This window comes from Balaenoptera acutorostrata, chromosome 15, assembly GCF_949987535.1.
Source record: "Balaenoptera acutorostrata chromosome 15, mBalAcu1.1, whole genome shotgun sequence".
Classification (NCBI taxonomy): Eukaryota; Metazoa; Chordata; class Mammalia; order Artiodactyla; family Balaenopteridae; genus Balaenoptera; species Balaenoptera acutorostrata.
This window is the reverse complement of record NC_080078.1, coordinates 62504445-62527141: the sequence shown is the minus strand read 5'-3', so window position 1 is coordinate 62527141 and position 22697 is coordinate 62504445. Positions and strand designations below refer to the sequence as shown.

General features: G+C 39.7%; 1 protein-coding gene across 1 annotated transcript; it reads right to left on the bottom strand.

The window, feature by feature from the left end:
- Nucleotides 1-1742: 1742 nt before the first annotated feature.
- On the bottom strand, nucleotides 1743-19618 carry DEFB123 (defensin beta 123). Its single transcript, XM_028169269.2, has 2 exons — nucleotides 19498-19618; nucleotides 1743-1888 (listed from the first exon to the last, which is right to left on the bottom strand). Exons 1-2 carry the CDS (start codon nucleotides 19553-19555, stop codon nucleotides 1743-1745), a joined length of 204 nt encoding a protein of 67 aa, XP_028025070.1. The 5' UTR covers nucleotides 19556-19618.
- Nucleotides 19619-22697: the final 3079 nt, after the last annotated feature.

The window sequence follows — 22697 nt, the reverse complement described above, 5'->3', positions numbered from 1 at the left end:
ACTTACTTTGGCCAATAGGACTTAAGAAAACATAATAACAGAAGTTTGATAAATGATGCATATTGGGGCTTACCCTCTTAGACCTAGCCATCATGTTAGAAGCCAAGGTTAACTTCCTTGAAATGGGGAGGCCATATGGAGAGAGATGTAGTTACATCAGTGACCCCAGATGAGAATCTCAGAAGAACCACTTAATTAACACACATAATTCTGAGAAATAATGAATAGTTGTTTTTTTAATCCACTGAGTTTTAGAGTGCTTTGTAATGCACTGATAGAAAACTGATACACTATTTTTCTGTGTATTGGTTTAAATTATCCTTTCAGTCAATCTTTTCCTCTAATTTCCTTGACATATTTATAATAGTTATTTAAAGGTTGTCTGTTGCTTCTACAACTAAAGATATAAAGAAGGAACCACAATGAGACGGGTAGGAGGTGTGGAGTCATGGTAGAGTCAAGACCCATATCCCCCGGGCTGGGCGATCCACAAATAGGAGGGTAATTACAATTGCAAGGTTCTCCCCAAGGAGCAAGGGATCTGAGTCTCACATCAGGTTCCCCAGCCCAGCAGTTCTGCATCAGGAACATGAGCCCCCAGAATGTTTGGCTTTGAAGGCCAGTGGGGCTTACTTTCGGGACAGCCAGAGCACTGTGGGAAATAGACACTCCAGTCTTAAAGTGTACACACAAAATCTCACACACTCTGGAAGCTGTGGCAGAAGCAGTAATTTGAAAGGAGCCTGGGTCAGACCCACCTGCTGATCTTAGAGAGCCTCCTGGACCTCACCCTGGGACACAGACACTGGTGGCAGCCATTTTTGTGAGTTAATCCTAGCATGTGGACACTGGTGCTGGCAAGTGTCAGTTTGGAATCCTCTTTCTAGCTCATTAGTTCTGGGAGACCTGGTTCCACCCACTAGCCTTTTGGCACTAGTACTGGGACACCTCAGGTCACGCAACTAGCTGGGCAGGGACAGAGCCCCACCCCAGCAGGCCTAACTGCCCTAAGACTCCCTGAGCCCACAGCTGCCTTGGGACATGGCTCTGTCCACCAGAGGGCCCTGGAGCCAACCCTGCACACCAGTGCACTAGCACTAACCCTGGGACCCCAAGAGCCCTGCAGCCAGAGACCCTGGGATCCTGCTCTACTCACCAGTCAGTGGGCACTAACCCTAGGACCCCAGCCCTGGGACTCCCAGATCCTGTAGACAACAAAATGTTTTTATTTTTTGTTGTGTTTCCACATAGGTAAAAGGAAAATTTTGGAATTTCAAAGCAGTGATTTATTAGATGATAACGAGGTTCCAGAGATTAATAATATAGCAAAGATAGCTAATAAGAGTACCATAGAATTACTGAGAACAACCTGAGTTAATCTCTGAAAATGAACACATTTATACCTTAAGGGTCTATCTTAAAAAATTCTAAAAACGTAAGGATCCATAAGCACACCTTTCATTAGCTGCCAGAATGATATTATTGTGTGTCGTGTAGATTCCAGAAAATTTCACACTTGTGAGAAAGTGAGATAAAAGGGCAAATAATGTCTTATTATTATAATGAAAATAGTTTTGACTTAATGGACCATCTGTAAGAGGACTTCCTGAGAACCTCTGGATAGACTAACAGGCAAACACAGGGGTCAGCCAGAAGTGTTTATTGACAGAGTTTGAGAATCCACTGTGGTCAGACTCAGCATAGCTTCACCTGCCTTCTGATGACTTTAGGTTTCAAAGAACTTAAACTTTCCATGGAAGGCTTTTTGGCTGGTACTTGGGCTTCACACAGCACATTTTATTATTTGTGCAGTAAACATAGACCCTTTCCTTCTTGAAACATTTCTGGCGGCATTTGCCATGAAGATTCCAGCATCTTAGGGTGCTACCTGAAAAGAAAGAAGAACAGAGACAGTGTCAGTCCTAAGAAGAGGTAGATTCTGGATTTGAATTGTCTGTAAAAGGATTAAAACAGATGTGATAGAGGGTGCTCAGTTTCCTTTGACTTTGACCCTGGTCCTCTCTTTTTTTCCCTTCTTCTCCCTTTCGAAAAATTGTGGTAAAATACAAATAACATAAAGTTTATCAGTTTAAGTATTTTAAAGTGTACAGTCCAGGGGCATTAATTACACTCACAATGTTGTGCAACCATCATCACCGTCTAGTTCCAGAACTTTTTAATCATCCCAAACAGAAACCCTGCACCCATTAAGCATTTTCATTTCTCCTCTCCTTATCCCTGAGCAACCACCAATATGCCCTCCTCGCTACAGACTTGCCTAATTAGATATTTTATGCCAATGGAATCATATAATGTGCAGCATTTTGTGCCTGGCTTCTTTTTACTTAGCATAATATTTTCAGCATTCATCTGTATTGTTTTTTTTTTAAAGGATTTTCTTATTTATTTATTTATTTATTTATTTATTATTTTTGGCTGTGTTGGGTCTTCGGTTCGTGCGAGGGCTTTCTCCAGTTGCGGCAAGCGGGGGCCACTCTTCATCGCGGTGCGGGGACCGCTCTTCATCGCGGTGCGCGGGCCTTTCTCTATCGCGGCCCCTCCCGTCGCGGGGCACAGGCTCCAGACGCGCAGGCTCAGCAATTGTGGCTCACGGGCCCAGCTGCTCCGCGGCATGTGGGATCTTCCCAGACCAGGGCTCGAACCCGTGTCCCCTGCATTAGCAGGCAGATTCTCAACCACTGCGCCACCAGGGAAGCCCTGTATTGTTTTTTTAAATTAAAAAAATTGAAGTATAGTTGATTTACAATATTGTGTTAGTTTCAGGTGTACAGCACAGTGCTATAATATATATTCTTTTCAGATTCTTTTCCCTTATAGGTTATTACAAAATATTGAGTATAGTTCCCTGTGCTATACAGTAGGTCCTTGTTGGTTACCTATTTTATATAGAGTAGAGTATATATGTTATTCCCAACCTCCTAATTTATCTCTCCTCAACTCCCTTTTCCCCTTTGGTAACCATAAGTTTGTTTTGGAAGTCTGTGAGTCTGTTTCTGTTTTGTAAATAAGTTCATTTGTATCATATTTTAGATTCCACGTATAAGTGATATTATATGATATTTGTCTTTCCCTATATGGCTTCACTTAGTATGATAATCTCCAGGTCCATCCATGTTGCTGCAAATGGAATTATTTCATTCTTTTTTATGGCTTAGTAATATTTCATTGTGTATATATATAGATATACACACACACACACTATACATATCTATATATTTGGCTTAAATTCCATCAATTTCTTCATATCCTTATTTTTGTTTTGTTTTGTCTTTGCCAAGGCCTATCATCAAGAAGGTGGCTGTACTTATGTTTTTTTAAATTGCGGTAAAATACACATGACATAAAATTTATGTTAACTATCTTAAAGTGTACAGTTCCATGGTATTAAATACGTTCATATTGTTGTGCAACCATCACCACCACCCATTCCCATAACTCTTTTCATCTTGTAAAACTGAAACTCTATTCCCATTAAGCAATTACTCCCCATTCTCCCCTCCTCCTAGCCCCTGGCAACAACCATTCATATTGTTTTTGATACCTTTCCTGCCCCAGAATCCTGACTAACTGACAAACTCAAGACTTGCAAAAACAGCTCTCAAAAGAACTGCTCTGACAGCTTTGGGGATGGGATTGCACCAATGGCCTCAACCAAGAGGCACAAAAATCTGGAACAGTTTCTAATTATTCCAAACACAAGTTTTGCAGCAGTTAAAGATGAAATCTGCTACTTGACTCAAACAAGAACATGCACCCCTCTCTTCTCTTTGTTCTATAAAAACTCCAAGCCTGCCCTGACTTGGGTCTTCAGCTGCTCCCTGATGTCCATCAGCTGAATAAAGTCTGTAACCTCTATTTGTGTCAGTGAAACTACTTTCTTTAGGCAGTTTGGTACTGTGACTATTCTTTATTTCATTAATTTTTTATTTATTATTTCCTTCTTTCTGTTGTAGGTTTAGACCAAGTTTATTTTGTGATTAGGAATAAGTTTTCTTTGAGATTATTTTTTGACCAGTATGGGGAAGACTGGGGAAAATTCGTGTTTTAGAGGAAAACTTGGCTCAAATAGGGAAATTTTGCTCCCCAAGGGATGTTTGTCAATGAAATGTCTGGAGACGTTTTTAGTTGTCACAACTGGTGTGGGGTGCTACTGGCAATTAGTGAGGCCAAAGATTCTGCTAAATATCTTACAACGCACAGGACAGCCACAATAAAGAACTGTCTAGCCCAAAATGCCAACAGTGCCAAAACGTCAATAGTTGCCAATAGTGTCAGAAGTCCCTGGTCTAGACAGATCACAGACTTCAGAGTTATCTGATTCTGATTATGTGGGAGTTTTACATCTCTCTGAGCTCTTGATTAATGATAGTAATGCAAAAATAATTATTTCCTATATGTTCAAGTAAATTCTGTTCCACAGGGGTTCAATTCACTCCTTCCCTTCCCCTGCCCCATGGGGGGAAAAAGAACCAGTTTCTGTCTTGTAAATTCATTTCAAGATTCCCTTACTCCATTAATACCTTTGTGCTTTTTAAAATTTTTCTAAAAAATATTTTATTAGAGTATAGTTGAGTTACAATGTTGTGTGTACAGTAAAGTGATTCAGTTATACCTACACATATATTCATTCTTTTGCAGATTCTTTTCTCATATAGGTTATCATAGAATACTGAGTAGAGTTCCCTGGGCTATACAGTAGGTCCTTGTTGGTTATCTATCATATATAGTAGTGTGTGTATGCCTTTATGCTTTAAACCAGTTACAAAATCTGCCTTGTTCTCTCATTATGAGTTAAATGAAATCTTTAACATGTGTTCATTTTTATATCTGTATGAGAATCATTAGTTTACTTAAAAAATTATCTTTTACAACTTCTCTGGAACCTTGAGCAAACTGCCATCACAAGCACCAGATCCTGAAAAAATAAACTGAGAGAAATCTGGGGTTTAACTTCAGTCAGATGGATTATGGAGACACTAAGATGGCTATGGGGTATTTCTCAACTGCCTGAAATGAAGCTTGGTAAAAAATTTGACCCATCACAGTCTTTAAGTTTCTTTAAAACTTAAAAGCTATTCTAAGACAATATTGGTATGGAAGTTTTAATTTGATAGTGAGGATTGCGCCAGGAACTGTCCCACCTATTGAAACCTCCAAAGTCTGGATTTGAAAGCTGGCTCCACCACATGTAAACTGGGAGATCTTGAGCAAGTTACTTCCCTTCACAGAGCTTCATTTTTCTCTTTTGAAAACAAAAGACATAATAGCACCTATTTTAGAGAGTTGTATGTAGTAAATAAGATAACATAAAATCCACTAGCATTAAAAATTTCAGAAGTGCAGTGACAGATATAATTAGGAATTAAAGAAAATTCTTTTCAGAAAAAAGTCTAACCTGAAAGGGATACAAAAGCAAATAATCTCAACGGATAATATTTTAAGAGAAATAGAAGAGAAAAAAAAGAAAAAATGTAAAAATTAAAAAAAAGAAATGGGATTTCTTCTTCAGGCTGAGATGGAGTGACAGGAGCCATATTGATTTTCCTGCTTTAAACAACAAGATAATTGGACCAAATGTATATGAAACAATGATTTTCAAACATGATCCTGGAGAGAAGGGAAACAAACAAGATGAGCCCTCTAGTTGTACCAGTTTACGGACTAGAAGCAGTTTCTGGGCTGTAGTGCAGGAAGAGGAATCCAAACAAAGCCTGGTGATCTTACTGAATGGAGGATGTCGAAATTGAGGTTCAAGGAGTTCAAGGAGGTCAAGTCAGCTAGAATCTGTGGGTCCCAGAATCAAAGAAGAGGGGGCTATACACAGACACACAGAGAGAAACACACACACAGAGGGGGCATACTACAGAGCTCTGCAGAGCACTCCTCTAGTCTTTAGGTATTATCTGTGCAAGTGTAAGAGGAAACTACCAAAGGCCTAGGAAAGAACCACCAAAAAGAAGTAGGCAAAACAATTCCCAGTGATCACACAGGGCTGGGAATATCTTGTGTCCCCACCGCCTGAGTGGAAAGACCTTGTAAAATCTGCAGCATGGTGGGGCTAAATTAGCCCTAGATTAAAGGATGTCCCATACCCATCCTAAAAAGATTAAATGTCAGTCTTGAAAGGATTCATCTGATTCCAACTAACTTACTGCATACCAGAACAAAAACCAATACTCTTTAAAGGAAAAAAAAAATCCAGTAACCAAAAGTATAAAATCCACAGTGCAAAGAATCCAAATAATTTTCCAGGCATTAAAAAAAAAAAAAAAAAAGCAGGAAAGTATGAACCACAACCAGGATAAAATCAATCAACAGACCCAGAAATGACAAAGATTATGGAACTAGCAGACAAGAATGATGAAACGACTATTATAAATACACTCCATAAGCTCAAGAAGATTGAGGAAAACATGAACATTATGAGGAGAGAAATAAAGATGTAAAAAATTCACATGAAAATATTTGACAGATATATACTACTCTATGTAAACTAGATAAACAACAAGAACCTACTGTATAGCACAGGGACTTATATTCAATATCTTGTAATAACCTATAATGGAAATAATCTGAAAAGTTACATATATAGTCATATATATAAAACTGAATCACTTTGCTGTACACCTGAAGCATTGCAAATCAACTATACTTCAATAAAAAATATTGGAAAAAAAAGAAGAAAAATTTTCTAGTTTATCCAATGGTAAATTTGTTCAAATGAAAGCTATAAGTAGTAAAAATCAGACAAAGAAAACTGAAATAAACCCCTAAATGATTAAGAAAATTTGAGATGAAACATTAAATATTAAATGAAAAACATACTTAGTGATGTTAACAATAGACACTGCAGAAGTAAAGATAAATGAACTTGAAGACATAGCAACAGAAACTATCCAAAAGGAAGTAGAGAGAAAAAATATTGGGAAAAAACCCCCCAAAACAGAACATCAGTGACCCATGGGACAATAACAAGCAGTATAACTTACATACAATCAGATTACCAAAAGGAGAGGAAGGGGGAGGGACAGAAACTTTTTTTTTAATTTTTAAATTTTATTTTAGTTTTTTATACAGCAGGTTCTTATTAGTCATCAATATTATACACATCAGTGTATACATGTCAATCCCAATCGCCCAATTCATCACACCACCACCCCTAGCCCCCCGCCGCTTTCCCTGCTTGGTGTCCATACGTTTGTTCTCTACATCTGTGTCTCAATTTCTGCCCTGCAAACCGGTTCATCTGTACCATTTTTCTAGGTTCCACATATATGAGTTAATATACGATATTTGTTTTTTTGTTTCTGACTTCACTCTGTATGACAGTCTAGATCCATCCACGTCTCTACAAATGACCCAATTTCATTCCTTTTTATGGCTGAGTAATATTCCATTGTATATATGTACCGCATCTTCTTTATGCATTTGTCTGTCGATTGGCATTTAGGTTGCTTCCATGTCCTGGCTATTGTAAATAGGGCTGTAATGAACATTGGGGTGCATGTGTCTTTTTGAATTATGGTTTTCTCTGGGTATATGCCCAGTAGTGGGATTGTTGGATCATATGGTAATTCTACTTTTAGTTTTTTAAGGAACCTCCATACTGTTCTCCATAGTGGCTGTATCAATTTACATTCCCACCAACAGTGCAAGAGGGTTCCCTTTTCTCCACACCCTCCCAGCATTTGTTGTTTGTAGATTTTCTGATGATGCCCATTCTAACTGGTGTGAGGTGGTACCTCATTGTAGTTTTGATTTGCATTTCTCTAATAATTAGTGATGTTGAGCAGCTTTTCATGTGCTTCTTGGCCATCTGTATGTCTTCTTTGGAGAAATGTCTATTTAGGTCTTCTGCCCATTTTTGGATTGGGTTGTTTGTTTTTTTAATAGTGAGTTGCATGAGCTGTTTATATATTTTGGAGATTAATCCTTTGTCCGTTGATTTGTTTGCAAATATTTTCTCTCATTCTGAGGCAGGAAGAGTTTTTAAAGAAATACTGGTTGAAAAGTTTCAAATTTGATGAAAATTATAATCCCATAGAATCCAGAACCTCAGTGAACCCCAAGCAGAATAAAATCTAAAGAAAGCTATGCAAAGCCATAACATAATCAATTTTTTGAAAATCACGTTAAAAATCTTAAAACTAGCTAGAGGAAAAGACACATTAAGTACATGGGAAAAACGGTAAAAATAATAGAGGACTTCTTATCAGAAACCATACACGAGAAGACAGTAGAAAGGTATCTTTAAAACAACAAAAGGAAAAAAGACAATCCAGAATTCTTTACACAGCAAAAATCCTCCCCAAATGGAGAAATAGACTTCTTCAGATTTTTAAAAACTAAGAAGATTTGAGGAGTAATGTCAGTAACATTACTACTCTCCTCCTACAGAAACACCAATTTGGCAACCATCCAAACATGAAGATGTAAAACTTAGAGCAACCGTTTAAAAAAAAGAGGTATAGCTATTAAGGCACTACTAGATACAAACTGGAATCATAAAAAGACTCAAGTAATCTGAAAGAGGGGACGCAAAGAAGATAAAGTGAACAAAAAGGATAGGCAGATAGAAAACAAATAGAAAGACGGTAGGTTAAATGCAACCATATTGATAATGATATTAAGCATAAATGGTCTGAACATCTCAATTAAAAGGCAGAAATTGTCAGATTGGATGAAAAAGCAAGACCTAATCACATGTTGTCTATAAGAAATTCATTCTAAATGTAGAGACATAGCTATGTTAAAAGTAAAAGGATAGGGCTTCCCTGGTGGCGCAGTGGTTGAGAATCTGCCTGCCAATGCAGGGGACACGGGTTTGAGCCCTGGTCTGGGAAGATCTCACATGCCGCGGAGCAAATGGGCCCATGAGCCACAACTACTGAGCCTGCGCATCTGGAGCCTGTGCTCCGCAACAAGAGGCCGCGACAGTGAGAGGCCCGCGCACCACGATGAAGAGTGGCCCCCGCTTGCCACAACTAGAGAAAGCCCTCGCACAGAAACGAAGACCCAACACACCCAAAAATAAATAAATAAATTAATTAATTAAAAAAAAAAGTAAAAGGATAAAAAAAATACCATGAAATCACTAATCAAAGGAAAGCTGGAGTATTATTAACATATTAGCTATGCTAATATTTAAAAAGTAGATTTCAGAACCAACTAAATTACTAAGTATAAACAGGTCATTTCATGATGACAGTCTCAATTTATCAAAAAGACATATTAATCCTAAATCAAATACACCAAAAAACAGAGCTTGAAAGTACATGAAACAAAAAGCTAAAAGAACTGAAAGGAGAAATAGACAAATTCACAATTATAATTTCAGATTTCAACATTCCTCTCTCAACAATTGATAGAACAAGTTAATAGAAGATATAGAATATATCAACTAACTTGACTTAATAGATATTTACAGAACACTCCAAGTGCTCACAGAATATTCACCAAGATATACCATATTCTGGGTAATACAGGATCTCAATAAAAATGGAAGGATTGAAGTCTTACAAAGGTGTATGTCTGTCCACAATAGAGTTAAACTAAAAATCAATAATAGATATGCACCTGGAAAATCCCTAAATACTAGGAAATTGAACAATGTACTGGTAAATAGCTAATGGTTGAAAGAGAAATCAGAAGAGAAATTCGAGAAGTTTGAATTGACTAAAATTAAAAGTACAATACATAAAAATATTTGTGGAACCAAGATAAAGTAGTAATTAGAGGGAGATTTATACTTTAAGAAGCGTATTTTAGATAGAATGGTCTTAAATCAATGATCAATGCTTATATCTTAAGAAGTGAGAAAAATAAGAGCAAATTAAAGCTAAAGTAAGTGGAAGAAAAAAATCATTACGATCGGAGCAACAGTAAATAAAATAAGAAATAGAAAAATAATAGATAAAACCAAAAGCTGGTTCTTTGAAAATATTTTAAAAAATTGCTAAATTTCTAGCCAGGCAGGCTGACCAGGAAGAAAACAAAGGAGAAGACATAAATTTTTATTATCAAGAATGAAAAACAGAGGAATTCCCTGGCGGTCCAGTGGTTAGGACTCTGCACTTCCTCTGCTGAGGGCCCGGGTTTGATCCTGGTCAGGGAAATAAGATCCCACAAGCCCTGCAGCACAGCACTCCACCCCCCACCCCAAGAAAAAAAAAAGAAAGAAAGGAGGACCTCACTATAGATTCTATAGATATTACAATGATAATAAAGACATAATTTAAAAAATTTTATGACTATAAATTGAACAACTTACATAAAATAGACAAATTACTTGAAAAACACAAACTACTGAAGCTCGTATATGAAGAAATAGATAACTTTAAAACCTCTTAATTTTTGAAAGAAATTGAATATGTATATAAGTACCTTCCACAAAGAAAACTCTAGGCTCAGATGGCTTCACTGGGGAATTCTACCAAGTATTTAAGAAAGAAATAATATCAATTCTTTTCAAAGTCTTCCAGCATTACCTTGACACCCAAACCAAAGACATTCCAAGAAAATAAAACTACAGACTAATATCCCTTATAAACTTAGATGTAAAAATCCTTACAGACTAACATCCCACATAAACTAGACGTGAGAATCCTTAACAAAATATAAACTGAATCCAGAAATGTATAAAAAGGATAATACATCATAACAAGTGTGAATCATTCCAAGAATGTAAAGGTCAATTCAACATTTGAAAAATCAATCAATATAATTCACCACAGCACCCCACCCAATCATATGACCATTTCAATAGATGCAGAAAAAGCATTTGACAGAATTCATCATTCATTAATGATAAAAGAAAAACTCTAAACTGACTAGGAATAGAAGAAAATTTCCTCAACCTGATTACGGACATCTGTGAAAATCCTGCAGATACTATCATACTTATTGATGAAAGACAAACAGATTTTAAAGGGAGAAGTAAAACTGTTACTGTTTAAAGACGACATGATCATCTATGTATAAAATCCCCCCAAAAGCTATGAAACCTAATAAGTGAGTTTAGCAAGGTTGCAGGATATGAGATTAATATATAAAAATCAATTGTATTTCTGGATCATATGGTAATTCTATTTTTAGTTTTCTGAGGAACCTCCATACTGTTCTCCATAGTGGCTGCACCAACTTACATTCCCACCAACAGTGTAGGAGTGTTCCCTTTTCTCCACACCCTCTCTAGTATTTATTATTTCTAGACTTTTTAATGATGGTCATTCTGACCAGTTTGAGGTGATACCTCGTTAGAGTTTTGATTTGCATTTCTCTAATAATTAGTGATGTTGAGCATCTTTTCATGTGCCTACTGGCCATCTGTATGTCTTCTTTGGAGAAATGTCTGTTAAGGTCTTCTGCCCATTTTTTTTTATTGGGCATATACCTGGACAAAACTATAATTCAAAAAGATACATGCACCCCTATGTTCATAGCAGCACTATTCACAATAGCCAAAACATGGAAACAACCTAAATGTCCATCGACAGATTAATGGATAAAGAAAATGTGGTACGTATATATAGTGGAATACTACTCAGCTATAAAAAAGAATGAAATAACACCATTTGCATCAACATGGATACAACTAGAGATTATCATACTAAGTGAAGTAAGTCAGAAAGAGAAAGACAAATATCATATGGTATCACTTATATGTGGAATCTAAAATATGGCACAAATGAACCTATCTACAAAACAGAAACAGACTCATAGACATAGAGAACAGACTTGTGGTTGCCAAGGGAGGGGGTGGTGGGGGAGGGATGGACTGGGAGTGTGGGATTAGTAGATGCAAACTATTATATACAGGATGGATAAACAACAAGGTCCTACAATATAGCACTGGGAACTATATTCAATATCTTGTGATAAACAATAATGGGAAAGAATATAAAAAAGAGAATGTCTGTATGTGTATAACTGAGTCACTTTGCTGTAAAGCAGAGATTGGCACAACATTGTAAATCAACTCTACTTCAATAAAAAAAACTGTATTTCAATATACTAGCAACAAACAACTGAACTTTTAAAAACATCATTTACAACAGCTTAAAAATACATAACAGTGATGAATTTAACAAAATATATGTGTATTAGTTTCATATCGTATTGCTGCTGTAACAAAATTACCACAAACTTAGTGTCTTAAAACAACACTAATTTATTGTTTCACTGGGCTAAAGTCAAGGTGCCAGCAGGGCTGGTTCCTTCTGGAGACTCTTAGGGCAGAAGCTATTTTCTTCCCCTTTTCACCTTCTAATGACTACCTGTATTTCTTTGCTTGTAACCCCTTCCTTACATTACTACAACCCCTTGCTTCCATTTTCTTATCTTTTCCTCCACAATCTGATCTCCTGCTGCCCTCTTATTAGGTCTCTTGTGATTACATTGAGTCCACCCAGAAAACCCAAGATAATCTCCCCATCTCAAGACACCTGCAAAATCGCTTTTACCATATAAGGTAACATGTTCATGGGTTCTGGGGATTAGGACTTGGACATCTCTGGGGAGTCATTATTCAGCCTACTACAATATGTAAAATATAAAAACCACAAAATATTTCAGAGAAAGAAAGGAAGACATAAAGAAATGGAGAGAGATACCATGTTCATGGATTCAAAGACTTAATTTTGATAAGATCTCAATTCTCCTTAAATTGATCAATGCAGTCCCAAGAATATTTCCAGCAGGCTATTTTGTAGAATTGAAAAGCTGATTCTAAAATTTATATGAAAATGCAATTGACCTAAAACAGATAAAACAATCTGGAAAAGAACAAAGTTGGAAGACTCACAGTACCTGATTTCAAGGTTTACTGCAAAGTCATAGTAACCAAGACAATGTGGTATTGGCATAAGAATAGACATGTAGATCAGTGGAATGGCAGAGAGAGTCCATAAACTAATCCCAACCTATATGGTCAACTGATTTTCAACAAAGGTGCCAAGGTAATTCAAAGGTGGAAAAGGAAATTCTTTTCATTAAATGATGCCGCACATCCATGTGTAAATAAATGAACCTCAACCCTTACCCCACACTGTACACAAAATGAATCATGGACCTAAAATGTAAGAGCTAAAACAATAGAACACCTGGAAGAAACCATAGGAGAAAATGTTTCTGACCTTGTGTCAAGCAAGATTTTTTTTTAGATAAGATACAAAAACATGAGCCACAAAAGAAAAAATGAACACATTGGACTTCTTCAAAACTAAAAGTTCTTACCTTTCAAAAGACACTGTTAAGTAAATCAAAAGGCAATTTACAGACTGGAAGAAAATACTTACAAAGCATACATCTTTTTAAAAATGTTTACCTAGAATATGTAGAACACACAACTCAACAAAAAAACCTGATTAAAAGCGGGCACTACACCAACGAAGACATATACATGGCGAATAAGCACATCAAAATGTGTTTCATATGATTAGTCATTAAGTATTTTAGCCATCAGTAAAACAACAGTTAAAACTACATACCCACTAGAATGGCTCAAATTAAAAGACAGAAAATACCATGCGTTGACAATGATGTGAAGCAACTGTAAATCTCTTATTGCTAATGGGAATGCAAAATAGTATAGCCACTTTGGAAAACAGTTTGCAGTTTTTTATAAAGTTTATCATAGCCTTATCATACAACCCAGCAACTCCACCCTTAGGTATTTACTCTAGAGAAATGAAGACTTCACTGGACCATTCATAGTAGCTCTATTTATAATAGCTAAAAACTGGAAACTGCTCAAATATCTAACAGCTAGTTAATTGATAAACAAATTGTGGTATGTATTCATACAATGGAATACTACTCAGAAACACAGGGTAACAAGATATCGATACATGAACAACATGGATGAATTGCAAAAGCATTATGCTAAGTTAAAGAATCCAGGCACAAAAGCCTTCCTGTTGTTTAATTCTAAAAGGCCAAACTAAAGTGACACAATGTAGATTAGTCATAGCTGGTGTCTGGGGGACTGGGGAGGTGACTGCAAAGGGGCATGAGAGATCTTTTTAGGGTAATGGAAGTGTATTATACTACAACTGTGGTAGTGGTTACATGGATGTATACATTTGTTGAAACTCATGTTGTATAATTAAAATGTGGACATTTAGGGCTTCCCTGGTAGCACAGTGGTTAAGAATCCGCCTGCCAATGCAGGGGACACAGGTTCAAGCCCTGGTCCGGGAAGATCCCACATGCCGCAGAGCAACTAAGCCCGTGTACCACAACTACCGAGCCTGAGCTCTAGAGCCCGCGAGCCACAACTACTGAAGCCCGTGTGCCTAGAGCCCAAGCTCCAACAAGAGAGGCCACCACAATGAGAAGCCCAAGCACCACAACAGAGTGGCCCCCGCTCGCTGCAACTAGAAAAAGCGCGCGTGCAGCCAAAAATAAATAAATTAAATAAATAAATTTTAAAAAATGTGGACATTTAATCTTATGTAAATGATAACAATAAAACTGGTGAAAAAGAAATGATAAGGAAAAAAATCGATAGAAGGTGAAAAAAATCGATAGAAGGTGACAAATACTGAGGATAGGGAAAGGAGATTCAACAGAGACAAGGTGAGGCCTTGAGAAAGAAAATCAGAGCAAGATGTCAGAAAAAATACTACAAACTGTAATTCAAGAAAACCTTCTTCAAATAAAAGATGACTTGAAAATGCCGAAGAAGTACACAGTATATCTGAGAATATTCGTGCAGAAGAAAGAACATACAGAAGTAATATGGAATATTTTAGTACAAATCCTGAAGTCCTCACTTTGAATAGGAATTATCAACATGAATTCATTAAGTATTTCATATATATTCAATGTGTTGATTTTCTCATGTGCTCTGAAAAGATGTAGAAAGAAGGGCTAATTTAGTAGCATTAATGTCTCTAGCATCTAGATCACAGTTTTTAAATACCATTTTCCTACTTAAAAAATTAGGGCTTTTTGAAGAAAAGGCTAATTCAAGGTCTGGTGCAGGAGTTGTACAAGATGAGCCCAGAATATCTTGTCACACCAGATAACCAGTTGTGTACCAGTGAAACTGCTTTTGTAAATTAATAAAAGGACGAAGTGCTAAGAAACCCTGTTTTCTCAAATCACACCTATCAGAAACTTTGTATTTGAAATCATATCAGCAAGGCTGGAACGTTACATTTTTCCCTGAGGAATCGAGTCTTTTCATACAGAAGAGCAACCTTTATTTCAGAGCCAGGGACAGAGTGTCAGAGAAAGAGTTTGGGGATATAAAATTCCACATTTCTCTTAATTTTGTACTTTCCATGGAAATGGGACCTAGAACAGATGTTAACCTCTTTACACACCATCCTGTGGCCCTTGAAGTCTATCAAACTCTGCTTCATTTACATTTTATCTAAAACTCTGCTATTCTCCTTAATCCTATAGTAACCCTATTTGTTCCTTCATTTGGTGAGATGTTCCACAGTTCCTTTGGTGTGTATTTTCCTTTGTTTCAGTAAGTTAATATGTTTAACTTTGTCAGACTGCAGGTGTGTCCCTCGTGGTGTTTATAAGATGGACTTTATCCCAAGGAAACTATCAAAGACTAACAGGGATATGTAAAATAAGACTTAGGCTTCCACTGGCTGAGTTTCAGTAAGAATAAAGACTGCAGTGGGGACTTCCCTGGTGGCGCAGTGGTTAAGAATCTGCCTGCCAATGCAGGGGACACGGTTCGATCCCTGGTCTGGGAAGACAAATAAGCCCGTGCACCACAACTACTGAGGCTGCATGCCACAACTACTGAAGCCCACGTGCTTAGAGCCCGTGCTCCGCAACAAGAGAAGCCACCGCAATGAGAAGCCCACGAACCACAACAGAGTGGCCCCTGCTCGCCGCAACTAGAAAAATCCCGCGTGCAGCAACGAAGACCCAAAGCAGCCAAAAATAAAATAAATAAAATAAAATAAATAAGTTGAAAAAAAAGACTGCAATGAATGAAAAGTCATCAAATATATTTAAATCTATGAGTTTATGATGATATTAAAAACTATTTTGTTACATTTGGTGGATGACAGGAAAAGAAATCATTATCTTGCAGATTCATATGTAAAGAAAAATCACCAAGCATTTATTCTGTCTTTCTTATATGAACTGTACTGCTGAGTAACCAAATAGTAGATGGTGAGGAGTGTCTTTATTATATTAGTATTCCAGCTAACTAGTAAAAATCACATAATAGAATATCACCATTTTGCAATAGGCAAAGAATTAATGCATCTTGGCTTTGAGCATTAATTTGTCACTAAAAGAGAGATAACAAACATATTATTTACCTTCTGATGAAAAAGGTAAATACCATCCCCCAACGTTTTGCCAAAAAGCGTAGAACTTGAGCCTGATCAAACCTCTGGATCCAGTCACCAATTTGCAGGAAATACAGAGGTCCGAGGAACACGTTGAATTCACTTTGAATATGCAATTAGCAAAATCTGTACTGTGGGAAACTATGGGTCAAATGACCCAACAGATAAATTATAGAGACAAGAAAGGGATGAAGATATAACCAGTAAATTAAAAAACTAAAAATCTTAAGAAATGTTAGATTTTAAAAGCGGGCATGGCAAAAATAGGGTTTCTAGGGATGCAGCCCTAGCAATGAAACTATAAAGGTGCACAAATAGTTGATCGCTATAAAAGTCAGGATAGTACTAATTTGGTGAAAGAGACAGTTGTGATGGGGCATAGGTAGAGTTTTTTTTTAAAATTTATTTATTTATTTTTGGCTGTGTTGGGTCTTCGTTTCTGTGCGAGGGCTTTCTCTAGTTGTGGCAAACGGGGGCCACTCTTCATCGTGGTGCGTGGGCCTCTCACTATCGCGGCCTCTCTTGTTGCGGAGCACAGGCTCCAGACGCGCAGGCTCAGTAGTTGTGGCTCACGGGCTTAGTTGCTCCGCAGCATGTGGGATCTTCCCAGGCCAGGGCTCGAACCCGTGTCCCCTGCATTGGCAGGCAGATTCTCAACCACTGCGCCACCAGGGAAGCCCCCCTCAGCCATTTCTAAATCCCCCTCCAGGTGGCACCATAATGTGCTGTGCCGATGCTGTTAGCAATTTTCCTGGGCTACAGTCTGAGGGCAAAAAGTAAATGCCCTCTTCTCTGGCAGTTTCTCCAGACCAATCTGGGTGTTTGTAGCAAGAGATTCTCTTGTCCCTGCCCTTCTCACATTACTTATCTCTACTTCCCCACTTACTGCAACTAGAGAAAGCCCTTGCACAGAAACGAAGACCCAACACAGCCAAAAAAAAAAAAAAAAAAAAAAAAGAAATGGCTGAGGGAAGCGTCTTAGCTTCTCCCTCTCCTCTCCTGTGGCATAAAATAGACCCAGAAGGTCCCCAAGTTCCCTTGTGTCTCTAGTGAAGATAGGAAAACCAGTGATGAGCTGCGAGCCTGAGAGACCTGTCAGGAGTAGATCCCTATGCAGAAGGCAGTGGGAGGGGCTGTGTGTGAACAGCCTAAACCTAGGGATAAGATGGAAGATTTGGCTGAGATGAAGGGCTGAGTCAGTGGGGCTCTCGACAGGACCAAGAGGTTTCATCAGTCACGGGATCACACACCATGAGGGACATAGTGCTAGAAGTCAGTGAAGGTCCAGCACTGAGCCCTACCTCCTCATGCTCCTGCCCCAGGATCTTTGCACTTCATGTTCCCTCCAGCTTGAATGTTCTTCTCCACAAATCCACATGGATCACCCCTTATTCTCCCTCAGGTCACAGTGACCCATTCCATGAGCACCCCTTAAAACAGCAAATCCACATCCCCCTGGTACTTGCTCTCCCCTTTCCCACCTATTCTGCTCATTATACTCACCACCTGACATTTTGTATGTTTCAGTTATTTAAAATTTTTTTTCTGGGCTTCCCTGGTGGCGCAGTGGTTGAGAATCTGCCTGCTAATGCAGGGGACACGGGTTCGAGCCCTGGTCTGGGAAGATCCCACATGCCGCGGAGCAACTAGGCCCGTGAGCCACAACGACTGAGCCTGCGCGTCTGGAGCCTGTGCTCCGCAACAAGAGAGGCCGCGACAGTGAGAGGCCCGCGCACTGCGATGAAGAGTGGCCCCCGCTTGCCGCAACTAGAGAAAGCCCTCGCACAGAAACGAAGACCCAACACAGCCAAAAATAAATAAATAAATAAATTAATTAATTAAAAAAAATTTTTTTTCTGTTTCTCTCAGTAGAATGTAAACTCCGAGAGGCTGAAGACTTTGCTTACCTGTTTTGTTCTGATATGTTCACTGTGCTACCTCCTGCACCTATCAGAGTGCCTAGAACATGAAATCCATTCAATCATGTTTACTAAATGAACCAATAAATTAAATCATGACATATCAAGTTACCTTCTCCTAAACCCAGGTGCTATCCTGGGAAGGAGACGGGGAGCAGAAGGAGAAATGCTCAAAGACTGAATATTTATTCAAAAGAGACTGAATTAACTTGAAGCTGTTTTAAACCAGGACTGATGAATATTTATTTAACTGCTGAGTTTAGGCACAGTCCCTAAGTGCCCTCCACCACCCCTCCCCCCAAACTGTCCCATCAGCTGGATGGAAGCTCCTGGGAAAACTTAGATGAGTTATATAAAATGAAGAAGTTACACTTTTTTTTTGCATACCAAAATTTTAGTGTGTTCAATGTTGTTCCCTCAAACTCATATTACTATACACACGCCTTTGTTGCAGCAGATGGAGAAATGAGGAAATTGCAATTCTGAGCCGCTAAGCTGCTTGCTGGAGGTCACAGAGTTAGAAAATGGTTGAGCAGTTTCTAACCTGGGTTCTAAGGCTTTCCTCTCTATCCCCAGCTGAGTGGTGTTTCAGGCATTTGCCACAGGCAGATACAAGGGCTGAGGTGAGGAAATACACACCTTCCAACCCTGTGGACAGGTGAGCTGAAAGCCTTGGCTGGGTAGAAATTTCTGCCAGGTGAGCAAGAGGGGCCAGATAGGTATGCTAGAGTTGGTGGAATGGGCAAGTCTGACCATGGCCCTCCTCTGCTTCCGCCTTCCCATGGCTCCCCCACCTGGCATTCAAGGCTCATCAAGACCCGGACCTTGAGTGCTTCCTCAGCCTTACCCCTTGCCACACCCTTAACCCACCCCTCCATTCTGTGCCAGCTTCCTGAAGGCACGGTGCTCTCTCCCACATCCGGACCTTTGCATTAGAGGATTTCTGCCCAGGACACCCTTCCTACTTCCACCTCTTCTCCTTCCCCTTCTAATTTCTAACCACTTTACAGGACTCAAGAGTATCCCTCCGGGAGGACTCTCTTGGCTCTCAGCCTGGGCTGGTCCCTCCCATGTGCACCCCAGGACCCTAGATCCCCTCTATCACAGCTCACGGCACTCTGGGTGGTAAATGCTATTTCATCCCCCCCGCCCGTGGGATTCCGTGACCAGGTCTCACTCTCCACACTCCCCACACCCTCCCCCTCCCCTGAAGAGGTCCAGGTTACCTGGAGTGAGCTGGAACAAGAGCAGCAGTGCGGCCAGAGTCAGCAAAAGGAGCTTCATGGCTGGAAGTGGCCAAGTGAAGCTGCAAGTCCGATGCAATGGCAAAGCTAACGGGGGAGAGCTCTGGCCTCTCTGGCTCCCGTTCCCTTGGTCCAACCGGAACAGGTGTCACCCGCACGTGCCCTCAGCCGCCCGTGGGTACAGCCCCCGCGCCCCCTGAGCCCCACAGAGTGCAGCCGCACGCCCTGAGCTGGCACGCTTTCTTTTCTTCATTTAGGTCAAGCAACAAGGTCCGACCTCCAACCAAGGGACCACAAGGGGGCGCCAAGTACACGGAGTCCGGAAGGTCCGGAAAAACTTCGCCGAGAAGATGGCACTGAAGCGCGCTTTGAGGAATAAATACCAAAACGCCAGGCAGATGAGCCTAAATGCTGTTCCAGGCACAGGAAAGTCCGTACAAAGGCTTCTGTTGGTGTTGAATATGAGAAATATGATGTAACTGGGGCTAAAACCGGCAGGAGAATAGTAGTAAGAGATGAAGCTCCCCTGACCAGCGTGGCTGTGCTGTCTCAGAAGTACTAGCAGCCGCAGCCCGCTGTCATCTGAGGGCTACCCATGGGGTCAGGCCCTCTGGGCGCCAGGCTGTGCCCCTTCCTCGGAGGTCCAAGAACCAGCTATTGGGGGGTCCCTCCTCTGAACTCTTAGGTTTTGAAAATCCGTTCTCTTCCCTCAATTCCTGCAGCCTGAGGGTGGCAGCTGCATTCTGTGGTTACTAATATCTGTTTCCTTAGGGTCCTCTTTTTGCTGTTTCTGCCTTCTGACAACAGTGTAACCAATTCCCTATATTAAATATCCTATGTGGCTTCCGTTTCCTGATTGGACCCTATTTGATACAGAGGTCAAGGGTATAAAAGCATGTATAAGGCTTACAAAATAACATTGAAAACCATTTCTGCAAGGGCAGAAAACAGGTTGAGGAGGTTGAAGACTGAAAGGTAAGTGAAAGAGAGAAGTGTAAACAACTCTTTCTAAAAGCTTTACGGTGAAGAGGAGACAGTAGCTAGGAAGGGACTCAGTGCCTAAGGCCTAGAAATCCATGACTGTTGTTCACTTCCGTTAAGGAGGCTCATTTTTTCAAACATATGTTAATTAAGGCTCAATCAGGGAAGCAGCAGAACTGCTATCAGCATTATGGAATAAGGAATTTATTATAAGGATGAGATTCTATTCAATTGTGGGAGGAGCTGGGGAAGTAAAGATCTTTCTGGGTGGTAGTGGGGTCACTGAAGGAGCTGGTGTAGAAGTCCGTGAAAGATTGTTTGCTCTTCAAAACTACTGCCTGTTTGAGTTCATAGAGAAGTGTTTAGTGGAGGGTCTGGGCCCTGGTCCCTTGGTCAACAGGGCTGACAGTTGGGAAGGAGAGCAGACACGCAGCAGAGAACAGCAAGGATAGACTGAAACCTGCAGACACCCCTCACCACCTCTATCTAACCAATGACAACCTTCAGAGCACAAGGATGCTGCTTCCTGTTCACCTCCCCAATCTCTTGCAAAAAAAAAAAAAAAAAGAAAAAGAAAAGAGTTTGTGGCAAAGCTTAACTCAATTCCATACAGGGAAAGGAATTGTAAAATGTAATTTCATCCTAGCTTGGGCTGTCTGAGTACCCGTCAGGCTGTGCTACAAAAACATCACCAAATGCATATGTTCAAACTCATTGAATTGTATACATTCAATATATGCAGTTTTCTGTCTACTCAACAAAGCTGTAAAAAAATTGCAAAATGCAATTTTCTATTCTGGTGGCTAGGGAATGGGGCAGAAATGTATCTGTTGGATTCTTTCCTCCCTGAGAGAAGAGACTCTACCGTCTAAAATGTCTGGAGAGGGGACTTTCCTGGTGGTCCAGTGGGTAAGACTCTGTGATCCCAGTGCAGGGGCCCCAGGTTTGATCCCTGCTCGGGGAACTAGATCCCACATGCCGCAACTAAGAGTTGGTGTGCTGCAACTATGAGCCCGCATACCACAACTAAAAGATGCCACATGCCTCAACGAAGACCCGGTGAAGCCAAAGTAAATAAATAAATAAAATAAACATTTAAAAAAAAAGCCTGGATATATATAGGATTTTGGTGTGGAGGGTGGGGGAGGTAGAGCTGAAAATATACAGTCCTGACTTTGTGACTAACTTTCTGTGTCATCTTGGGAGAATCACTTTTTTTTCTGGGCCTCAGTCTCTTCAATCAGGTATTTGGGGCAGATCGGCAGTAGGGAATCATCATGTATACTTCTCTAGATCCTGAAATGACATAAAAAGTAAGAGAATGCAGGAATCTATGTTTTAAACACCCAAACAGGGCAAGGTAATTGGGTTTGCACCTGAGGGTAGTCTGGGTTGCCTTCATCAGTCTCCAAGTCTCTGAAAGTGTTAGGTCAGAGGTCTTTTCCCTTGACCCCAACTCCCAAATACAGGTTTGAATTGCAGAGGTCCTCTTACATGCCTGTTTTTCAAATAAATACATAGTACAAGTACTACACGATCCGTGGTTGTTTGAATCTGCGGTTGTGGAACTGTGGGTGCCGACTGTAAAGTTATCCCCCCATTCTCAACTCTGTGGAGCGGTTGGGCCCCTAACTCCCATCCCCACCCCCATTGTTTAAGGGTCAACTGTACTTGCCTCCTCTCCTGACTTCCTCATTCCTTTAAAAGGCACTTCATCTGCTCAGCCACTTGAGCTGGAAACCACAGCATTATCTCTGTTTCTGCCCGCTCCCTTTCCCTGCGTATCCAGTCAGTAAGTTCATAATATTCTGTCTTAAACAAAAGCTTCTGAAATGTTCTCTACATTTCCATTCACTCTCTTGTATTATTGTTGCATTCTCCCACCTGGTCTCCTTTTTGCTAACTGTTTTTGCTGCTGCTTACTTTTATCTTTCCAAAGCATATCATTGGTTTTATTATTACAACTTGTTTCAGAGAACAGTGCCTAAAGTACTTTTTAGGCACCCTGCCTAAAGTGTTTTTCATACTAGGTTACCACCCATTAATGTGGATCATGAAGTCAATTTAGGGGGTTAAATCAGCCTTTAAAAAACAAAGTAAAATAGAATAAAAAGTATCAGTAGATGGCAAAAAAAACAAAAACAAAAACAAAAACCCGGTGAAACCAAAGTAAATAAATAAATAAGGCATGTAAGAGTGTG

Coding starts and splice junctions, on each gene's coding strand:
- DEFB123 (XM_028169269.2), bottom strand. CDS start 19,555: ATGAAGCTCCTTTTGCTGACTCTGGCCGCACTGCTGCTCTTGTTCCAG. Junction 1,889..19,497: donor CTTGTTCCAGCTCACTCCAG/GTAACCTGGACC, acceptor CTTTCTTTTCAG/GTAGCACCCTAAGATGCTGG.